General features: G+C 49.1%; 1 protein-coding gene across 1 annotated transcript in view; it reads left to right on the top strand.

Moving 5' to 3' along the window:
* LOC140388260 (protein SSUH2 homolog) overlaps positions 1-23,196 on the top strand; it is a 71,358-nt gene extending 48,162 nt beyond the window's left edge. Inside the window, exons 10-13 of the mRNA XM_072472118.1 lie at positions 2,640-2,732; positions 9,465-9,570; positions 14,280-14,387; positions 21,027-23,196. Of these exons, the coding sequence (XP_072328219.1) occupies positions 2,640-2,732; positions 9,465-9,570; positions 14,280-14,387; positions 21,027-21,170 (451 nt within the window). The 3' untranslated portion in view covers positions 21,171-23,196. The remainder of the gene's footprint in view (positions 1-2,639; positions 2,733-9,464; positions 9,571-14,279; positions 14,388-21,026) is intronic.
* Positions 23,197-23,875: the final 679 nt, after the last annotated feature.

The following is a 23,875-nucleotide window of genomic DNA, read 5'->3' as shown; positions in this document are numbered from 1 at the left end:
TGGCGGCGCCGCCGGTCGCGGGCCGCTGTCTGCGGCCGTGCCGCCGATTCTCCGGCCTTGATGGGCCGCGCGGAAAGGCAGAGTCCTGCCAGCGCCGTTCAAACCTGCTCGCAGCCGGCGGGAACTCTGCGCGTACGGTCGGGGGGGGCGGCCTGTGGGGCGGGGAAAAGCGCTCCTTCACCGGTGGGGGGGGCCTCCGATGGGGTCTGGCCGACGATTGGGGCCCACCAATTTAAAATCAGTCTCTCAATGGTGGGTTAATGGCGCACCGCTCTTCCATTTGATAGGTGGTCCAAAGGCCATTTGCATCTCATGAATGCGGCAAGGCCAGTTGTAGCATCCTAACTGTTGCCTGGTTATGTTAACAAACAGAACACAGGCCAGGAATCAAGCCCAGGATGTTCTAATTTATGATAACCTAACACAAACAGTCCATTTTATACATTACAAAACCCTAAAAAGTAGAAACTGTTTCCACCTGTAGATGTGTCAGTAACCAGTGGACACAGATTTAAGATAATCGGCAAAATAATTACATTTATAATCTGGAATGTACTGCTTCAAGGGGTGATGGAAAGAGGTAACAGTAACTCCCAAAGGAGAATTGAATTCATAATTGAAAAATAGGAATTTGTGAGGATAGTGGGGAAAGATCAGGGGAGCGAGAGTAATTAAAGCTCTTTCAAAGGGCTAGCACAGGACTCCAGGGCAGGCTGTCCTCCACTTGAGTGGTAAGATTTTATGACTACACAAATAATGGGAATGAGTGTCCATCCCATCACACCAGTTTTCTGGTGTGGCACGCCCCCGCCGCCGGCGGGATTCTCCATCACGCCAGCCGGCCAATGGGATTTCCCATTGTTGGCAGCCCCGCGCCATCGGGAAATTCCCAGGCGCGAGTGCGCTGCCGGTGCAATAGAGAATTGCGACAGCAGAGAATCTAGCCCAGCGTTCTTGATAAAAACTTAATGGGATTCCTGGTTGTGATTCAGCTTCAAGCTCTCACATCTTACCTCCTCAGTAGCCAAATTAGACCTTTCTTCCAAGCTTTCTTCCATCTCCCAAAGCACAAAAGAAACAAACATAAATACTTTTGATCATCAGCGATGATCTTTTAAATACTACGGGTGTAATTCTGCCATTTTGAGACTAAGCGCAGTGGTGGGTAGCTCCGATGCCACCTGCCTCATGAAATCCCATGCCAGATTCGGCGTTTGGAAACTCGTTAATTGTGCCCAAGGGAGTTCCTCTCTGGTCTCCTGGCCTCAGCTGATGGGTTCGTAGGTCCCGGCGCCATATTTAAATACCAGTCCAGCACACTCTTATCTTCTCTCCAGCACACCTGTCTTCACCAGACCATGCAGGATGTCAGCAACCCAGAGGGAAAAGGCTAACAGCCTCAAGGGGACGTCTTTCAACCACCTTCCCCCATGTGCCTATTACCTGGGAGGTGTCCATGTCCCACATGGACCTTTACTCACCGCGTCTCGAGTCTTTGTACATCCCCTTCCAGTATACAATCTGAGTCCTCACACTTCGCCCCAACTTACACAGCCTTCCTTTCACGTTGCCCCCGGTCTTCATTAGGCCACACCCGCCTCAAACCCCCCCCCCCCCCCCCCCCCCCCGGGTGGACTTCGGGCCCCCCCCCCCCCCGGGTGGACTTCGGGCCTTTGTTGCGGGTGCTGCATGATTGTGATGGCTTCATGGGCATGGTGTTGCCCAGGCAGACACTGCTATGTGGCACCAAGGGGAAGGAGACCGTGTACTACCTAATGCCAGGAGCGGTACTGATCCCACTCAGGGACACCGGAAAGTCCATGGGTCCAACAGCACGGTGCTGTCCGTGAAGACCAGCCCAGCATGGATATGAAGGGCAGGAACCGATCTGCCCTGGCAGAGTAGTGAACAGCACATCAAGAGCAGCGCAGAACTATGGCAGAACGTTGTTGCACTCACCCTAATGTCTCTGGCTAACTGAGGACATCTTGTGCAGGCTGCTTATTTGCAATCTGATTTGATGCCGACGTAAATTCCCGCTGGCAGGAAGCCAGATTGAAAGGCCGGATGGGATTCCAATGGACAGCATTCGGCCAGTGGAGGGGCATGTTGGCCTATTCCCCAGCTCCAGATCATTATCCTGTGATTTGGCTGTAAAGTGCACAACCTATTGATTCAGGACAGGGACAGAATGAAGTTATACTGTGGTGCCCACCACCATGAGGGAAAACTACCAGCACTAACAGTTTAGGTTCACACGCCAATAAAGCCACCTGCATGCAATATCAGTGGGCCGCTGGTGCCTTTTGCACCTTACTGCAGAAAGAATGAGTGTCAATGAGTTTCCTGAGTATTGTGGAGCAGCACCATACGGCCGTGTGTCTTGTCACTCAGACAATGTGCTAAAGTGGAATCAGTCATATGATTGACAGAACATTAAATCTAGGATGCAAAATATCCTGGATTTAATTTTTTTAACTATCTTCAGCGAATCAAGGCTACCATGGGTTGGAATCTTAAACTGAGATTGTGCAACATGCAGCACCTATATTGAGGTGAGCAACAAGCATACGAGTAGAGTTGGTTGGATAGAAAAAATAATGATGTATATCTGACTTCGGTTTCTTGTTGGTCCTCAGCTGTGATAACTGTTCCGGCCATGGCACAAGAGCTTGTCAAACGTGCAGAGGAAGCGGACAACTAATGTTATTCATCCAGCTTACAGTCAAGTGGTAAGTGTAACGCATTTATAGTATGTTGGAATGCTATTGAACAGCAATGTTGAGGGGTGTGGGAATTTTATATAAGAATGCTGCCCTGGAGCACTGTTTTCTCTCCGCCGGCGCCGGGTCGGAGAATCGCCGGGGGGGGGGGCGGCGTGAATCCCGCCGGTTGACGGCCGCTGGCAGCGCACGCTTCCGCCCCGGCGATTCTCCGGCCCGTGATGGGCCGAGCGGCCGCTCGTTCTCAGTGGATCCCGCCAGCGCAAATTAGACCAGGTACTTACCGGCGGGACCTGACACTACGGGTGGCCTGCAGAGTCCTCGGGAGGGCGCAGGGGGATCTGGCCCCGGGGGGGTGCCCCCACGATGGCCTGGCCCGCGATAGGGGCCCACCGATCTGCGGGCGGGCCTGCGCCGTGGGGGCACTCATTCCCTCCGCACTAGCCGCTGTCAACCCCCCCCTGCTCATGCGCTGGGATGACGCCAGCACACGCTGGCGCTCCTGCGCATGCACAGGCCCTTTGGCGCCGGTTTGCGTGGCGCCAAGCCCCTTCCGGGCCATCTGGCGCGGTGCCAAACACTCCGGCACCGGCCTAGCCCCTGAAGGTGCAGAGGATTCCACACGTTCGGGGCGGCCCGACGCCGGAGTGGTTCACGCCACTCCTTGGCGCCGGAGTGGCCCGGCTCGCGGAGAGTCCCGCCCATTGTTCAGATCCCATTCAGTTAAAAGGAGCACATCGAGACTTTGGAAATATGCTGCCTATTCTGCCCATTATGTAAGATGGCAATCTCAATGCAGGTTCCATGAGAATGTATCCATAATATACACCTATGAACTTTAATTGGCAGATCCCACTCTGATCAATCTCAAGGGTGGCTGATGAAATAAATAAGACAATTACACTCATAGCACTCCTGAAATTGGAGCCAATCTCCATTTGGTGCAGAAATGCTTTGCCATACTCATAACTTAGGCTATTTTATTTTTCTGGCAATTCCCCGTGCCAAACACAGGGGGCGGGATTTTCCACCCCCGCGCCGAAGTGGCCGCGCCGTCGTGAACGCCGTCGAGGTTCACGGCGGCGCGAAACGGCCCCGAGAAAACAATAAGCTTGCATGAACTCATCATTTGAAGGTAGGAGGAGGAACATTACAGCAGGAATATTCTAACGTAGAAGGCATGTGAGTTTCCCATTCACGGAAAAAGTTTCTGGAGTGGAAAGAACATTTGAGTAGAGAGGAGATTTTGTTTGAGACGTCCAAGTCAAATTTAACAATGGACAGACCCGTACCATACGTATGCAGCTCTGCAACATGTAGAAAGCCATTGCAGAAATAATTGCTTGGTGCAAAGCTCTGATGAAAGATGGGACGTAAAGACCAGTGAAAGCAGGAGCAAGGATAAAAGCAAATTACTGCGGATGCTGGAATCTGAAACAAAAACAGAAAATTCTGAAAAACCTCAGCAGGTCTGACAGCATCTGCAGAGAGAGAACAGAACTAACGTTTCGAGTCTGGATGACTCTTCATCAGTTCTGACGAAGACTCATCCAGACTCGAAACATTAGCTGAGTTCTCTCTCTGCAGAAGCAAAGAGGTTGTTCAATGGGTTGACGGAGCTGGAATACCAATGGAGGGTCAAGTAGAGTAATCTTTGGATTAGGGAGCTGGGAATAGTTTTCCTTCAGGGGTGGGTTGGTAATAGCGAGATCGGATGTGGACAGGGATATTTGAATTCTAAAGGAAATAAAGTAATATGAGATGGGATCATTGGTTTTCGTGTGCACCTTATATACGCCTTGTGAGGTGCGGTGGGGATGGAAGGGCTCTGGGCTGCCGATAAAGCTGGGCCTTTTGGTAAAGAAATGGTTGGAAGAAGGTGGCCACTTTTACTGCTGAGGGGTCAAAGGCCTGCTGGAGGAGGTCTTGCAACAAAGTGTGGCCCTGTTTGAAGGAGAAGTCCACCCAACGATACAGGATAGCATTTTTCAAAAGCCCACCCCTCATATGCCCATAAAAAAAGGAATGCTAGTGTCTGCTGCACTCTTCAGGTCACATTACGGGGTTTTATCCAAATGGTCAGATAATCTGTGGAGTTTAGGAGCTTTGAATATAATGGGTGGCATTTTACAGGCACCACCTGGTGTGTTTTCAGCAGGGGGAGGGGAGAAGTAAAATAGGATGGGTGTCCACCTCGGATTTATTGAGAAAACAGCCTCATGGCTACAGCTAGCTAACCTGGGGTGATTCCCGACTCTGCGTCTCAATTGGCCTCCCAAGCCAGATGACCCTTACTCTGCTGTGTTGTCCTTCAAGGGACAATCACCACATCCTTCCCCTTTAACTCCTTTATACAATCTTCAATAACTAATTTATTCAGCCATAAATTTAAACTAAACATTATATACATGGGTTGGGCAATTATCAATCAGAGGTCTTTGAGGGGTTTTTCTGTTTCCTGTAGAGCGGTGTAATTCTGTCACCTGAGTTGCTTCCACAGGATCAAGATTAACAGGGACTGCAATTAACAGGGACTAGCACATTACTACTTGCTTCCATGGAGACATCAGTTCATAGAATCATAGAATTTACAGTACAGAAGGAGGCCATTCGGCCCGTCAAGTCTGCACTGGCTCTTGGAAAGAGCACCCTACCCAAGGTCAACACCCCCACCCTATCCCCATAACCCAGTAACCCCACCCAACTAAGGGCAATTTTGGACTCTAAAGGCAATTTATCATGGCCAATCCGCCTAACCTGCACATCTTTGGACTGTGGGAGGAAGCCGGAGCACCCGGAGGAAACCCACGCAGACACAGGGAGAACGTGCAGACTCCACACAGACAGTGACCCAAGCCGGAATCGAACCTGGGACCCTGGAGCTGTGAAGCAACTGTGTTAAGCACTGTACTACCGTGCTGCCCAAACAGTTCAACTCAGTATTGAACTCAGGAACTGAAACGCCCAACGTGTTCTTAAATTCGCTGCTTCCAGGTTCGAAAACATTTCTTGATGGCAACACTGACTCCTGAAGCATCTCTCTACTCCTCAAGTGGTCCACGTGTTTACGAATGATCCACCCATCCATGTCCACTTGGCATGAAAGGGTCCCAGTCTCAGAGACAATAATTCCAGGGATCTAACTTAATCTACTACCGAAGGTCCAAATTATGTACTTAATTTGGGTTTTTTATTCTTGAAGTAATGATGGCTCATTGATAAGCTCTTGAGGCTTGTGTGTTTAAACATAAACACTTCTATTGGTAGGCTTTAACAGTGTGTTCCAAATATGGTCTTGCATGGAGTTATTCCATACAAGCTTGTAGCTTGCTGAGTTTGGTTCAAGACTGTTCTTTGACCATGTGACACTTTGTGGGCGGTGCCAATCGCCAGTCACACGTTATGCAGACACATATCACAATACAACAAAGTCTGATGTCTTGACAGTTCTTTCACAATCTCAGTCTGTTACGTGTGAAGGAGTGGTCATGGTACTCTGTTTCTGGTACTTAGGTGGTGTGATAAAGTTTCCTTTCTTTCCAGCATTTCAATTCAGCATCATTTTCCTCGGCCATATTGGTTCTTGTGTTTTTCCATTTGAGTGACCATTTCAGCAATCTTGTTCCAGTACGCAATCTCAGTTTCTTTCTTTGCCTGAGTTGCTGATTTTGCATTAATTTTGATGTCTTTACCACTTCAGTTAATTTCTCATTGCCGAGTTTTCCTTCTTCAAGTTCTTACTCTCCCGATTCAATTCTTCCCTGGACTTATTATTTTCTAGTTGCTTTTTCATGGAGTTCAGCTTATTCTACATTGTCTCATTCATTTCTCCTTCTTCTTAAATTAATCATTTATTGCAACGTTTATTAAGTGTGCTGTGAGTCATTTCACCTTTTTGTTTTCATGTCTTCTCTAGAGCTTTAATTGTTTTTGCTTATTCCTCTTTATGTTGAATAGTTCTCAGTTTCGAAGTCTTTAATTTCTGCATTTCTTCTAAGGGGAATCTATCATATTCTTACTGGACACATACACTTCATAAATGGAACCTTCATTTCTACTTATCTTAACTTCAGCCAAACATCTCTGGCTTCAGTTTTGGTCAAGTCTTCCTCCAACCAAGTGTTAACTTGTTTCCATTCTGCAATTCTCTTGCTGCCCTTCTTGTGGGATCTTTGGTTGCCCTCCTTCTGGGGCCTTTCATAGGACTTCTTTTTGGGAGCTTTCATTGGACTCCTTTTAGGATCTTTCATTGCCCTCTTTCTGGGCTAATCTATTGCCACCTTTCAGAAGTCTTCCATTGCCTCTTCCTCGAGTTCTTCATTGCCTCCTCTGTGGTCTTCCATTGCCTCTTCTTTGAGATTTTTTCTGTTCATTGGTCTTTTTCGAGAGTTGCCTTCTATCTGGGGTCTTCTCCAATTTTCCTGTTCATAATCGTTTCTTTCTTCTCGCAGTTGTTGCTTTAAGTGTATTACCCCTTTCAATGCATTGCCGCTTTAAGACTGTCTCTTTATTCACTCGGCTGTCAGCAGCAGTAGGCTTTCTCTGTGTTTTTCCCGCATTTTGGAGTTTTGTCGCAAACCTGACTGCTCCGTTTTGAACTTTTAAAACTTCTCTTTTTAGTAAAGGAAAGCACTTTCAGCGATCACTGGGGGTTTTCTTTCTTCTGGCCGTTCAGAGAGTCCATTCCTTCTTTTCTTGTTAATTTTCTTTTTGAAGTGCCGTTTTTTTGACCATTTCACTCTGAGACCCCATGCAGGTCCATGGGCCCGCCGTTCTTAAAAACTTGTTAACTTTTTTTTTAACTTCAGAACTTCTCTGTTTGATTGAAGGTGATCAGTGCAGCGATTGCTTCCAGGACCCCCCTCAGGCTCGCTCCCCCCTGACCCTGCAGATTGGGAGCTTGTCAGGTTCGGCTCTGTGATTTTGTCCATGCTACATAATGCCTCGCAGTTCACTTGGGGCATTTTTTTTTTACTTAAAGCATTTTCTGTTTCCTCTTTTTTAAAAATCTCTGCAGCAACTTATTTTTGCTTTAAGTTCCTTTTTTTAAAAACTTAAAGCCACAACTCTTCCTTCGCAGGGTTAATTTCTCTTGTTTCTTTCTCTGTATGTTTCTTTCTGAACTTTTGACATGCCGGTCAATTCAGGATTATTCTGCATCTGCCTCACAGCCTCTCCAATGCACTGAACCCCCTAGTCTACAATGTAAATGGAGGTACGTTGCAGCATTTCATTCACCCTCCTTGTGGATTCTGACCAGGGGTCCTGCCGTGTCCTCTGCATTGCCCATGCAGCTTGACGTTGTCCATCTTTTCTAATTCGATATTACCCAGGGTCTGGCAATATCTCAAGTTTGCCCAAAGACAGGGTGAGTACTTTTTTTCAAGACTTTGATTAAAACAGAATACTCACAGGTGTTAGGCCAGAGGCTGTGTCATGATCATTTTATCCCTGTCGCAAGATGTATTGGTGCACCTTTACAGACTTCATTTGTGAACACAAAAGGATTTATTAGTAAGAAAATAGAAACCTCATGGGTGCACCTAGCTCCCTACATGTCTCCTGCCTAAGAGGGAGCTCCACCCCCACTCTGAGTCTCAATTAGACCCCAAGCCAGGTGACCCTTACTCTGCTGTGTTGCCCTTAAAGGGACGCTCACCACCACCTTCTTGCCCACCCCATCATACAGTGCTGAAATGAACAACCTGCCCACCATATATAAATAAATAGTCAAGGATCACGTTAATTGAGCCAGTAATGCGCTTCCCAGCGCCATAATGTGGTATGCGTGGAGAATCGGACAGGAGTGGGCAGGCTGTTTAAAAAAATATATTATATTTTTAAAAAGTCAGGAAGGAAGGAGGATCAGGGAGTGCAAACCTCCCCCCCATAAGATATTACTCCACTTTTTTCCTACCTGCTTACTTTGTAAAATCCACCACCCTGTCCCCTCCCCTCCCAACACCCCGCTTACCCTGGCCAGGATCTATGGGTCTTCTCCTTGAGCCTGCTTGCAGTCCTGGCAGTGGCCATTAATGCACTGTTTGGCTGGCAGCTCCTGAGGGCGGGACTTTCTCCCATTGAGGGGTGGAGGTCTTATTGGCAACCTATTTAGCCCACCCACAGCATGCAGGACGGACTGGGGTGGTGTGAGTTGGTTCCACGCAAGCTTTGCTTCTGGGTCTGTGGGGTGGGTTGGGGTACGTGTGAGGCGAGCCGTCCACCACCCACCCCCTCCCCTGGAAAACGTTGAACATGCGTATAGGCTTGAAGTGCTGAGAATACCTCATAATACCATATGCTCAATGCGAATGGGATGCTGGATAGTCCTTGGGCTTCTAATGGTCAACAGCAATCATGCTTTGACCTCATTAAATCATTACTTAATCCATGGTTGTTAAGGTAGTGAACTAAATAGGAATGAAGATAAATGGAGTGATCTTGTGTTAGGAGTTGTTTGTGTTCAGTTTTGTTCCAAGCCAGTATCCACACACAATGGAATACCATCTGTTTACACACGGGAGAGTGAAAACGTCAAGGCAAAGCTGCATTAACAGAGGCCCAGAAACAGCTTGACACCCCTCGGTGTCTGCTGTCGATGGTGTGCAATATCAATGTTTACAGTATTGCTCAATTAAAGAAAGGATATTCTACTGGTGGCTTACAGAACAGAGTGAAGTGAGCTCCATTTCAAGGGGGGTGGCTAAATCTAACTTTACTTATCTTTACTTCCTCAATTAGGAAAAATAACATTTTTGAAGGAATTGCTGATCGAGAAAGTGGACTTCCCTTGGGATTGTACAGCAAAATTAATGGCCAGAACATCTTCACTGAACAACAATCCAGGGTAAGAAATAGAATTAAAGCTCCACATAATTAAAGGATCATCACACAATTTTAATTCAGTTGCTGATTTTGGGCCAATGTTGCTGAGTGAGGTTACCAAATTAGCTTTAGAAAGATGGTTTGGTATGGGCGATGGGGAAGGGACACTGCTGGAGTACTGTACTTCTGAGATTGTATCCGACTGCACTAAACCTGATCTGGGAGTGCTTGATTATGGAATTGGGTGACTAACACTGAGCTGCCCGTCCTTGTTAACTACAAAGTTCATGTAGGAGCTTTGATGTTTGGGATAGTTCGCATGTGTCAATTTTTGTGCCTGAATGGGGAGGTTAGCAGCACCCCTGATTATTGTGGCTCAATCGCATTGCAATCTGGCAATGGCCTCCCAGCCGCGCGGCATAATTCGCGGCCCGGAGAATCGCCAGGGCGGCGCCGGGCCCGATTCCGTCGGGAAAGTTGATTCTCCGCTCCCGTGCCAAACGCGATTTCGGCGCGGGGCTGCGGAGAATCCAGCCCAATGTGTGCATTGCTGGCTAGGCCAGCATTTAATGCCCCTGAGAAGGTGGTGGTGAGCTGCCTTTTTGAATCACTGCAGTCCATGTGGTGTAGGCACACACTGTGCTGTTGAGGAGGGTGTTCCAGGAGTTTGCCCCAGTGACAGTGAAGGGGCGGCGATATATTTCCAAATCAGGGTGGTGAGTGGCTGGGAAGAGAATTCCGGTGGTGCTGTCCCCATGTGTTGGCGACCCTTATTTTTCCAGGTGGTAGTGGTCACGGGTTTGAAAGGTGCTATCGAGGGAGCATTGGTGAGTCGCTGCAGTGCATCTTGTATATAGTACACACAGCTGACACTGTGTGTCGGTGGTGGAGGGAGTGAATATTTAAGGAAAACAACCTTTCAGTGTCTACTGTCAAAACTCCTTCTGAATCTTGTATGCTACAGTGAGGTCACTGAAGAATCCTGCTACAGAAGCCATGAAGTAGGCACCATAGTCTTGAATATATTAACAACAAGCCTTTATTCACAGCTCCTAACTTTATACATACCTACAGTAGAGGGTACAAATATGGAGATGACTCCATCCTGGGTCATTACACATTTTGTCCATCTCTAGACTAAAGCTGGCTCTGGGTCATGTGCCTTCTTACATCACTGTGTGGGTGGCACTGCACTCAGTCCCACATTAACCCTGTATATACCAGACCCTACTACTAGAATCACAACTCTTCTAAACACCAGAGAGTATAGGCCCAATTTAGTCGGCCTCTCATCATTGGGAAATTCTCTCGTCCCAGGGACCAATCTAGTGAATTCACTGCTTCCAATGTAAGTATATCCTTCCTTAAATATGGAGACCAGTACAGTACTCCAGGTGTGGGTTCACCAAAGTTCTGTACAATTGTAGCAAGGCTTCCTAATTCTTGGACTCCAGTTCCCTTGCAATTAAGATCAACCTGCCATTTGCCTTCCCCATTGTTTGCTGCACCTGCAAGCTAATTTGTAATGCACACACAGGTCTTTCTGAACATCAACACAGGTTTCTCACATATTAAAAGTATTTTGTTGGTGCGGACGTAGATATAGAGCCAGAATTTAGAGGATGGATGGATTTTGTTTATTGTCACGTGTACCGAGGTACAGTGAAAAGTATTTTTCTACCAGCAGCTCAACAGATCATTAAGTACATGGAAATAAAAGAAAATACATAATAGGAGGGGGTGTTGGTTAAATTCCAGCACCTGCAAGTACAACTGGAGGAATCCAATTGCCTTCAATCGCAGGGCATGGTGCCGACAATGCATGGCACCCAGGTGAACACTGAAAGGGTGGCGGCTGCGGTGGAAGGCCTGGGGCAAGGCTTCAGAGCCAAGTGTCAGGACGTCCAAGGCTTGGGGGACACTGTGCTGTCCATGGTTGAGGCGCAGGACAGGAGGACCCAGTCACAGGCGGACATGTCCGATGTGCAGATGGGTATTGCTGCGGCGTCCAGAGCTTGGCCCATTCACAGAGGGTCATGGCTGAGGGCACTGAAACCATGGTTCAAACGAGGGTGGGCCTCCAGGACAAGTAGCATCAGGTGACACGGCGCCTCCGGCCTCCCCTCCATCCCATGGAGCAGCCCAGGAGCCAGCAAGCATCCCGAGTGAGGTGGAAGTGATGGGGTCTATATCGTGCCTCCCACAAGGGGGCTGCTGAGACAGCTCTGCCCCTCTGATTCCCCTCCACCTGACACTGGCGCATCTGCGGGGCAATGGGCAGAACAAGCTGACGTGTAGTTACTTATGACACCCAAAGATCGGCTGTGCCCATCCAGGTCCATGCCCTTCAGAGGACCAACGGCAAGGGCATCACAGGGCAGAGGGTGGGACACGCAGCAGGCTGCCTCCAATTCTGATGTGCTGTCTGGGGATACCTAAAAGAAGCCGGAGGCCAAAAAACATGAATGGATCAACCGGTCGGACATCGGTATGTTACCTTAGAGACAGGAGTCAAACTTTGTCAGACAATGAGGAGCAGCAGAGCTCATCTCAGAGCGAGTCGTCATCATCCTCATCAGTCCCGTGGACAAGACCCGCTGATACTGCCAACTCCGGGCCAACACCCTATGGTGATGCTGGTATGACCCTGGAGGAGGGGGGGTGGGTGGCGGGGAGGATGAGCTGTGGTAGTGGGAAGAAGTGAAGATCTGGGGGAATGTGAAGTGAGGGACTAAGTGAGAGGGAATGAGCGCCACCCTCAATAAGTAATGCCGACCCCTCCCAGGCCCCTTCCCCAGCCGGGAAGTGGTCCGCACTGCACCTCTGTCCCCATCAGTGACTGACACCCGGCTGGTCAGCTTTCCTGGGCGGGGGCAGGATGGATGGGATCAGGAGCGCCGTGGATTGGCAGGGCTTGGAGACATCTCGTGATCCTCAGGGATGGGTCAACTGATAGTGTCCCAGGTGAGGCTTTTACTCTGAGAGGTATTGCGATCCCAGACCAGACCCCAACAGTGGCTTGGATACTGGACAGAAACCCCAATATTTGGTGGTAGCACGGTGGCGCAGTGGTTAGCATTGCTGCCTCACGGCGCTGAGGTTCCAGGTTCGATACCGTCTCTGGATCACTGTCCGTGTGGAGTTTGTACATTCGCCCCGTGTCTGCATGGGTTTCACCCCCACAACCCAAAAATGTGCAGGGGAGGTCAATTGGCCACGCTAAATTGCCCCTTAATTGGAAAAAATGAATTGGGTGTTCTAAAATTAAAAACAAAAAGAAACCCCAATATTTTAGTTTAATTTTGTAAGACTGTGAGGAAAGGATACCTTGCATGCCAAAGAGGGGTATGGCGCAGGATTGTCCGTTTCAGAGACTAAGTGCTGACGGCGGGACAGAATCTGTGGGCTTCTACGACAGCAAGATTGCCGCTGCTCCTGGAGCAATTCGAGGGGCTAACAAGCTGCAGCTGCATGTTAGTACTCCACTCCACACGAACACTCATCCTAGCCAACAAGATGGCACTGGTTGCACTGGAGTGGGCCCATCCTGAAGATGGGTCGGCTGAGGCCAGAGGGTACCTGGGGGGGTGGCCTGTGGAGACACCCGTACGACCAGTGGTCCTGCGTTCACAGTGGGCAGTCAGTGGCATGTGCAGGCCCGCTAATGATATGCCAACAACGTTTACTGTACATAGATCATAGAATTTACAGAGCAGAAGGAGGCCATTCGGCCCATCGAGTCTGCGTTGGCCCTTGGAAAGAGCACCCTACCTAAGCCCAGGCCTCCACCCTATCACCGTAACCCTGTAACCCCACCTAACATTTTTGGACACTAAGGGCAATTTATCATGGCCAATCCACCTAACCTGCACATCTTTGGACTGTGGGAGGAAACCGGAGCACCCGGAGGAAACCCACGCAGGCACGGGGAGAACGTGCAAACTCCGCCCAGACAGTGACCCAAGCCGGGAATCGAACCTGGGACTCTGGAGCTGTGAAACAACTGTGCTAACTACTGTGCTACCATGCTGCCCAAAAGAATGATGAGAACGTTACTTATTGCACACCCACCCTAATTGCACATAAAGTCTGAATTGGAAGCTGTTTCTCTTCCTCAGTTTGAAACTCGCGAAGTGGCGCACAGATTTCCAATCAAATAATTATTGCAATGACCGGGAATCAAAACCGGGTCAACTGCCTGGAAGGCAGCTATGCTCACCACTATACTACCATCGCTTACTGAAGGGGAGACTTCAAACGGAATCTCCTTCTGTACTATTCCATGAAGTTTCATGAAGAAAAGGGTATCTCACCTGGTGTCCTGCTGGCCAGCATTTACCTCGCAATCTACGTCACTCAACAGATTACCTGGTCATTTACCTCATTGCTGGTTGTGGGACTTAGATATGTGTGCATTGATTGGCTGTTGCATTTCCCTCAATTACAAAAGTGGCTATACTTCATTGATTGTGGGGTGAACTTTGGAATGTTCTTAACGCAGAAAAAGGTGCTATGCAAATGCAAGTTTTTTCCTGCCTTTGTTCTTTACCAGCCTTTTACCAACATCCTCTGCTGGGCAAATAAATATGGTTTAATAAACGACATTGTCAAACGTGCTGCAAATAACTGCGAACATCAATTAACTAGTACAGGTAGTGAATTGTGCGTTCTGGTTCTGAACAATGGGTTTAGCGCTCTGGATTGAAGTGGTCTTTGCGTTTGTCATCCTAGGTCAATCCTATAGTTTCATTTCCAGACAGTCAGATCAATCGGGCCTCCCAGACGGCCATCCAAGAGCATGCGGCCCAGTTGGCTCGAACCTCCCCCATAATCCAACAGGTGAGTTACAAACTGTGCACAGAACCTGCCGTAATCCATTGTGAATCCCTGCACTTGCAGGTGTGAAGATGTTTGTGTTTGGTGGAATTCTCACACAATATTCAGGCATTTTGTGTGCAATCATGTGTAATCTGACCAAATAGTAGCTCAATAACTGATGGCGGAAATCACTGTATTTTGTTACTTTAGACTAAAGCTCTTGGGCTGTATATCAACGTGGTGGCAGGAACCTGACAGCCGGATCATTTTTGGGTCCTGAGTGTGCACCACGTCATTGACTGTTAAAGGGGAGGCCTTTAAAGGTCCTGGGAGTGATTTATGGCACCCAATTAGCCACGCTAGCCGCATGGAGGAGGTTGCAAGTAGTCCTGGAGGGAAATTCTAAAAGGCAAAGTGCAGCCATTGCTGGGCGTGCCGATGCCTGGGGATATGGAGCAAGCAGGACGGTTGAGGGCCATCAGTCTACCAGTCCACTGAAGTGCCCAAATGCTCATTAATCAGGTAATTAAGCCGCTCTGCACAAGCCGTTATTTGAAAATGTGATCCTAACCCTTCCCAGCCTGTTAACAAACTTTTCAATGAGCCAAACAGCAAGTTCAATGGAGACACATGGGTTGCCAGCTTACCCACGTCCCTCTCCCACACCCCTGTTAAAAATTCTAGCACATCATGAAGGTGCCGGAGGATTGACAAGTCATCCAATTGCGTCATTTTCTGAGCTTGCCCCCATGTGCAATTGAAAATTGAGGCCTTTGTGTCAGGATTCATTTTCTGTTGGTAAAGCCTCCCATTTTTGTCAGGTTTCATGTGAACCTTTTCCATGTAGGAACTCCTCGTGTTCACAATGGGAATTGTCTACGTGATTATACCCACTGGGCAATGGTGGCACTCTAGTGCCTCAGTTTTGGACTTCCCATCTTTTCAGTCTGCCGACATAGAAATGAATAAGCTGTAACCTGCCCTGCTTTGTGCTCCCCACATTTCCCGCAGTAATAATATCAAACAATTCGACTAAAAAATGTATAATATGACTTTGAAAATGGAGTGGATAACATCTGTGCATACTGGTACAATTATCAACTACCTTTTAACTCACTTCACCTACAAGCTGCACATGTTCCTTTTATATCCTGTTTCCAACACCACAGGAAGAGTTTTTTTTTTTTTATAAACATTTTATTGAGGTATTTATGGTTTTACAATAACAACAAAATAAACAATGTACATGAAATTATAAACATAGTGCAAAAGCCGTCTTCCCCCTTACAGGTCCCACCTTTACTAACCCCCTACTCTAAACTGAGCTAACCCCCAACCCCCCCCCCCCCCCCCCCCCCTTCTGCTGACGGTTAATTTTCCGCGGAGAAGTCGACGAATGGCTGCCACCTCCGGGCGAACCCTAACACTGACCCTCTCAGGGCGAACTTGATTTTCTCCAAATAGAGAAAGCTAGCCATGTCAGATAGCCAAGTCTCCGACTTCGGGGGCTTTGACTCCTCCAAGCTAATAATATCCGTCTCCGTGCTACCAAGGAAGCAAAAGCCAGAACGTCTGCCTCTTTCTCCTCCTGGGTTCCCGGGTCTTCCGACACCCTGAAAATCGCCACTTCTGGACTCGGTGCCACCCTTGTTTTTAACACCTTGGACATGACATCCGCAAACCCCTGCCAGAATCCCCTAAGCTTCGGGCATGCCCAGAACATATGGACATGGTTCGCTGGCCCTCCCGCACACCTTGCGCACCTATCTTCTACCCCAAAGAACCTGCTCATCCGGGCCACTGTCATGTGGGCTCAGTGAACAACCATACATTTTATCAGGCTGAGCCTGGCACATGTTGTCGACAAGTTGACTTTAATCAACGCGTCCGCCCAGAGACCACCCTCTATCTCTCCTCCTAACTCCTCTTCCCACTGGCGTTTCACCTCCTCGATCTGCGTCTCCTCTGATCCCATGAGTTCCTTGTAAATGGCAGAAACCCTCCCTTCTCCCACCCACACTCTAGAAACTACCCTGTCCTGTATCCCCCTTGGTGGTAGGAGCAGGAAGGTTGAGACCTGCCTGCGTAGGAAGTCCTGCACCTTCAGGTACCTAAATTCATTTCTCCTAACCACTATAAATTTCTCCTCCAGCTCCCTCAGGCTAGAAAAGCTCCCCTCCCTAAACATATCCCCCATCCTCTCAATCCCTGCTTTCTCTGCCATCTCCGGAACCTTCCACCCAGCCTTCCCGGGGCAAACCGATGATTATTACAGATTGGAGACCACACCGAAGCTCCCTCCGCTCCCACATGTTTCCTCCATTGCCCCCTGACTCTCAGGGCCGCGACCAGCATGGGGCTGGTGGAGTACCTTGCTGGAGGGAACAGCGGAGGCGCCGTTACCAATGCCCCCAAACTAGTGCCCTTGCACGATGCAGCCTCTTCTCGCTCCCAGACCGACCCTCCCCCCACCACCCACTTCCTGATCATGGCTATATTCGCCGCCCAATAATAATTACACAAGTTCGGCAGCGCCAGCCCACCCTCCCCCCAGCTCCTCTCCAGCATCCCCTTTTTTACTCACTGGGTCTTACCCGCCCATACAAAGCCAGTGATCACCTTATTGACCCGTTTAAAGAAGGACGCAGGGGGGTTCTTCTCCGCGCCGGCCATGGCGGAGCCCTACAGAGGCCGGCACAGAGGGAAAGAGTGCCCCACGGCACAGGCCCGCCCGCTGATCAGTGGGTCCTGATCGCAGGCCAGGCCACCGTGGACCCCCCTCCCCCAGGGTCGGATCCCCCCCCCGAGGACTCCGCTAGCCGCCCTCCAAGCAAGGTCCCGCCGGGATGGACCATGTCCATTTCACGCCGGTGGGACTGGCCAGGAACGCGCAGCTGCTCGGCCCATCGGGGCCCAGAGAATTGCGAGGGGTCAGAGAATCCGGCCCCAGGAATCTCGGGAGAACCGTCATTTTCACCGTCTGCACCCTCCCAGCTAGTGACAACGGAAGCACGTCCCACCTTCAAAAATCGTCCTTCATTTGGTCTACTAATCGGGCCAAATTTAACTTGTGTAGCCGTTCCCATCCCTCAGCGCAATTGCCAGCAGCTCTATGGCTAACGCGAACAGCAGTGGGGAGAGGGGGCATCCCTGTCTCACGTCCCCCGATGCAGCCTGAAATAATCCGATGTTGACCTGTTTGTCCGTACGCTCGCAACAGGAGCCTGATACAACAACCTAACCCAGTCAGTAAAGCCCGCCCAAATCCAAACCGTCCCAGTACCTCCCACAGATATTCCCATTCCACCCGATCAAAAGCCTTTTCTGCGCCACACCACAGGAAGAGTTGACTAGTAAATAGTATCATCCAATTTGCACAGATTGATCTGAAACTTCTCTTCCCATTCCTGCAACGCTGCCCCTCGAGCTCCCCAAGAATCTGGCATTGGCATAATAATATGAATAATCTTTATTGTCACAAGTAGGCTCACATTAACACTGCAATGAAGTTACTGTGAAAAGTCCCTCGTCACCACATTCCGGCACCTGTTTGGGAACACGGAGGGAGAATTCAGAATGTCCAATTCACCTAACAGCACGTCTTTCGGGACTTGTAGGAGGGAACCGGAGCATCCGGAGGAAGCCCACGCAGATACTGGGAGAGCGTGCAGACTCCGCACAAACAGTGACCCAAATCAGGGATCGAACCGGGGACCTTGGCACTGTGAAGCAACAGTGCTAACCACCGTGCTACCTGTTTCTCACAATACAAACTGCCGTTCAGCGACATCATCTGAAAACACAGCATCAGTTTCCACATGTATGCTGACTGCGAGGGCAGCATGGTGGCGCAGTGGGTTAGCCCTGCTGCCTCACGGCGCCAAGGTCCCAGGTTCGATCCCGGCTCTGGGTCACTGTCCGTGTGGAGTTTGCACATTCTCCCCGTGTTTGCGTGTGTTTCGCCCCCACAACCCAAAGATGTGCAGGGTAGGTCGATTAGCCACACTAAATTGACCCTTAATTGGAAAAATGAATTGAGTACTCTAAAAAAAATTTTTTTTAATGTATGCTGACTGCACCTAGCTCTCCCCCATTACGATCACCCTAATCCCTTCCACTGTCCCTAAACTGCCAGACTGCTTGGCTGACATCCAGTACTGGATGAGCAGAAAATGCCTGCAGCTAAATATTCATAGAATTTACAGTGCAGAAGGAGGCCATTCGGCCCATCGAGTCTGCACCGGCTCTTGGAAAGAGCACCCTATCCCCACAACCCAGCAACCCCACCCAACACTAAGGGCAATTTTGGACACTAAGGGCAATTTATCACGGCCAATCCACCTAACCTGCACATCTTTGGACTGTGGGAGGAAACCGGAGCACCCGGAGAAAATCCACGCACACACGGGGAGGACATGCAGACTCCCCACAGACAGTGACCCAAGCCGGAATCGAACCTGGGACCCTGGAGCTGTGAAGCAATTGTGCTATCCACAATGCTACCGTGCTGCCCTATTAGAAAGGCCAAAGCCACTGACTCCATTCCTGTCTCCCTGGTAACTGAGACTGAACCAGACAGTTCACAACCTTGGTGTCCTGTTTGACCCCAAGGTGAGATTCTGACCACTTTTCTGCACCATCGCTACATCCAGCTTCGTGACTTTGCCCTGCATCTGCGGCTGAAATCCTCATCCACCCTTTGTCACCTCTAAACTTGACTATGCCAACGTCATGGATGGTCTTTCATCTTCACATGCTACCCTCACTAAACTTCAACCTATTGAAGAAGCTCTGCTGCCCAAATCTCACACCAAGTCTCATCCCTCCCTGCCTCACCCCTGTGCTCACTGATCCACATTAGCTTCCAGCTGAGCCTTAATATTAAAATTCTCATCCTTGTTTTCAAATCCCTCCATGCACCACTCCTCCCTATTGATTAGACATAGTCAACACAGTTTTGTGAAGGGTAGGTCGTGCCTCACAAACCTTATTGAGTTCTTTGAGAAGGTGACCAAACAGGTGGATGAGGGTAAAGCAGTTGATGTGGTGTATATGGATTTCAGTAAAGCGTTTGATAAGGTTCCCCACGGTAGGCTACTGCAGAAAATATGGAAGCATGGGATTCAGGGAGATTTAGCAGTTTGGATCAGAAATTGGCTAGCTGGAAGAAGACAAAAGGTGGTGGTTGATGGGAAGTGTTCAGACTGGAGTCCAGTTACTAGTGGTGTACCACAAGGATCTGTTTTGGAGCCACTGCTGTTTGTCATTTTTATAAATGACCTGGAGGAGGGCGTAGAAGGATGGGTGAGTAAATTTGCAGATGACGCTAAAGTCGGTGGAGTTGTGGACAGTGCGGAAGGATGTTACAAGTTACAGAGGTACATAGATAAGCTGCAGTGCTGGGCTGAGAGGTGGCAAATGGAGTTTAATGCAGAAAAGTGTGAGGTGATTCATTTTGGAAGGAATAACAGGAAGACAGAGTACTGGGCTAATGGTAAGATTCTTGGCAGTGCGGATGAGCAGAGAGATCTCGGTGTCCATGTACATAGATCCCTGAAAGTTGCCACTCGGGTTGAGAGGGTTGTTAAGAAGGCGTACGGTGTGTTAGCTTTTATTGGTAGAGGGATTGCGTTTCGGAGCCATGAGGTCATGTTGCAGCTGTACAAAACTCTGGTGCGGCCGCATTTAGAGTATTGCGTGCAATTCTGGTCACCGCATTATAGGAAGGATGTGGAAGCTTTGGAAAGGGTGCAGAGGAGATTTACCAGAATGTTGCCTGGTATGGGGGGAAGATCTTACGAGGAAAGGCTGAGGGACTTGAGGCTGTTTTCGTTAGAGAGAAGAAGGTTAAGAGGTAACTTAATTGAGGCATACAAGCTGATCAGAGGATTGGATAGGGTGGACAGTGAGAGCCTTTTTCCTCGGATGGTGATGTCTAGCACGAGGGGACATAGCTTTAAATTGAGGGGAGATAGATATAGGACAGATGTCAGAGGTAGGTTCTTTACTCAGAGAGTAGTAAGGGTGTGGAATGCCCTGCCTGCAACAGTAGTGGACTCGCCAACACTAAGGGTATTCAAATGGTCATTGGATAGACATATGAACGATAAGGGGCTTTAGAGTGGTTTCACAGGTCGGCGCAACATCGAGGGCTGAAGGGCCTGTACTGCGCTGTAATGTTCTATGTTCTCTATGTTCTATTTCTATCGTCTCCTCCAGGCCTACGCCCCCCCTGAAATATCTGTATTCATCAAATTCCTGAGCATCTCGATTTGAAGCACTCCACAATTAGTGGCTAATTCCTTTCCTAAACCTCTCTACCTCTTTTCCCTCCTCATAAAACATCCCTTTAAACCAAACTATTTGACCGAGCTTTGGGTCATTTGCCCTAAAATCTCCTCGTATGTTAAATTTTGTTTGATAACGCCTCTGAAGCACTTTGGATGTTGTACTTTGCGAAAAGCACGATTTAAATGTAAACCGTTAACTTGAAGCCACTTTGATTTCCTGTGTAAATATTGAAATCATTGCAATGTCTACTATTTTTGAGTTGCACGCAGGAAATTTAACCTCTGGTCATGTCTGGAATAACTAATCTCAGGATGCAATCGGGAAACTCAGGAAATTTGACTAAATTGCACCTTTCTTTCTTCTTGGCAGCGTCAGACGATCGAGTTCATTCCCATCACTCAAGTGCACTATGAGTGGAAGGAAAAGGAATACAGTTACTTTACATGTGGTACTGAGAATAGAGTGTATTCCCCAGATTACCCTGCAAAGTGCTGCTGCTGCAGCATCCTGTAATCATACCAATCAGAAATTGCTGCTCCTCTCTGAAGTACTGTCCACACAACAGCTAAAATGCATAATCTCCCTACCTACATGCCTAAACCTCAGCATTTTGTTGGTGAGTTAATTCTGCCAAAAGCACGTCGATTATTCCCATCAATAATCAATCAAGACAACGGATCAATCTTTGAATGCCCCGGCCGGTGAGTTCTAGTCCGGGATGACTCCTTGTTTAATCAGTGATCTTTGCTGGTCTCGGCCCTGGTCATGGAATGGGCACCGCAGTTGCTGAAGGAGAATTTTAAAAGATAGTTAAGGCTCCTGCAATGGTTCAATGACTTCTGCTGGGAGTGTGTCGCTGTTTGGTGAAGTGGAGGCAGGCTTGGCTGTATCCAAGGTGGTGGAAGACTGGAAGCATCTATGGATCTGTGTCCCTTTGTGAATCACTGTCCGGGATTTTCCAAGTGGAAAATGTGACGGGGCAGACAAAGGTCTATTGACCTGCAGGACTGGAAAATCCCAGACACTGTTTCTGGATGAGGGTGGAGAAGAATCTCACCAGTAACTATTCACCTACAGAAGAAGACTATTTGGATAAAGCTCCATATCCACTTGCATGTGGAATCTCTGTCATGCTAAACACTAATTCCAAACTATTGAGACTATGCAACAAAAACCTTGGCCGGGATTCTCCGACCCATCCCCCGGGGGGAGACGCGAATCCCACCTCGACGCCAGCTGCCCCATGCTCCGGCACTGTTTTTTGGGCGGGGGCGGGATTCCCGCCACGCCAGTCGGGGGCCATCGACAGCGGCCCCCCCCCCCCCGGTGATTCTCCGGGTCCCGATGGGCCGAGCGGCCGTCCATTTTTGGCCAGTCCCACCAGCTTGAATTACTCACCTGACGCACGGCGGGACCTGGCAGGTGAGTATGCCGGGGTGGTCCTCGGGTGGGGGGGGCACGGGGTGATCCGACCCCAGGGGGGGCCCCCCACGGTGGCCTGGCCCGCGATCAGGGCCCACCGATCTGCAGGTGGGGTTGTTCCCTGGGGGGATCTCTTTCCTCCACGTCGGGCCCCTGTAGGGCTCTGCCATATTTCCCGGGGACACGCGGAGAAGAGAACCCCTGCGCATGCTCGAAATGTGCCGGCCCTTTCGACTCTGGCGGCAACCCAGCCCTGTAGAAAGGTGAAAATTCCTCACCTTGGGGGTCGTTGACACCGGTTTTCCCGCCGGCATGGGACACAGCCCCATTTTCTGAGAATCCCGCCCTTGACACAGTCCACAGCCGTCACGCTAGATTTACACAAGTTGAGAGGACACACGACCGACGCCTTCGGGAAGTCGGCCCATCAGGGGCGGAGTATCGGGGGAGGGCCTGAGGCCGTCCCAACGGCGTGCGGCGTACTCCTCGCGTATGCTGGTTTTGAGGAGGCGGAGCATCGGAAAAACGGCGCCACTCCCCGATTTCACCATAAAAATGGATTCGGCGGCCGATCGCCGAACGCGATTTCGGCGTTGGCGATCGGAGAATCCCGCCCATTGACTCAGTTTCTTTCTCCACAGACCGGCTGAGTACTGACAGTATTTTCTGCTTTTATCACAATACATTTGGAGATGAGCCTTTCCAAACAACTGTTGTTCTCGGGAAAGAGTGTTCTGGATTGTGCTGCACTGAAGTGGCTTTAGGCATGAAGGTGTTTGGAAGCATTAGCTAAAGCCCACTTTTCCAAATAGCTATTTGAGAACAATACCACAATAAGCCTAATACTAACACTGCAAATTGTAATTGCTGTAATTATAAGGCTGAGAAAAGGCAGTGTGAATGGAGTGAATTGGTTACACATTTTCATACCTAAACTGTACATACACTGAGCTTTTTATAAACATACTTCAAATACCATGCTGAGAATGAACCTTTTTATAATGTCTCACATTTTAATTGCAATGAATCTTGATTCTGTGATTGTCAAATTTTATGTATTGGAATATTTGGTGAAAGGGATCAATGTCACTTTATTAAAACAATTTCAGACCATGCTGCTCTGTCTACTCATTCATTTTTTCATACCTCCAGTTTCAATAAAATACTGTAGGTGGAATTCTCCCCCAAATGACTACGGGCGCAATTTAATGGCCACGTTGTAGCTTGAGCAAGAGCGCAATGCGGGCGTTAGATCGCAGGAGAGGCCAAAAGTGCAAAAGGCGCCGGGCGCACATCGGTTGACGATCTAACTGGCCCACTTCTGTAGGTGAAATCAGGATCCCGCCTTAGCGTGGCAAGAAACTAATAATCACCAATTAAGACCAATCTCCATATAATTAATGGGAGGGCCCCCCTCTCACAGCCTCCCGCGATCTAACCGTCTCCCCAGCAAGTGGTCAAGCAGGCACCAATTAGTACATCTTTTAAAAATGTGAAGCTGGCGGAAGGGGTGGCATGGTGGCACAGTGGTTAGCACTGCTGCATCACAGTATCAGGGACCCCCTGCCTCAATTCCTGCCTCGGGTGACTGTCCATGTGGAGTTTGCTATTCCTCCCCGTGTCTGTATTGGCTGCGTCCGGGTGCTCCGGTTTCCTTCCACAGTCCAAAGGTGTGCAGGTTAGGTATATTTGTCATGCTAAAATTGCCAATTTAGTGTCCAGGGATGGGTGGGGTTACTGGAATAGGACAGGGGAGCAGGCCTAGGTAGGGTGATCTTTCAAAGATAAAAGCAAAT

This window comes from Scyliorhinus torazame, chromosome 13, assembly GCF_047496885.1.
Source record: "Scyliorhinus torazame isolate Kashiwa2021f chromosome 13, sScyTor2.1, whole genome shotgun sequence".
Classification (NCBI taxonomy): domain Eukaryota; kingdom Metazoa; phylum Chordata; class Chondrichthyes; order Carcharhiniformes; family Scyliorhinidae; genus Scyliorhinus; species Scyliorhinus torazame.
The sequence above is the reverse complement of the archived record's forward strand: the minus strand, read 5'-3'. Positions and strand labels throughout refer to the sequence as shown.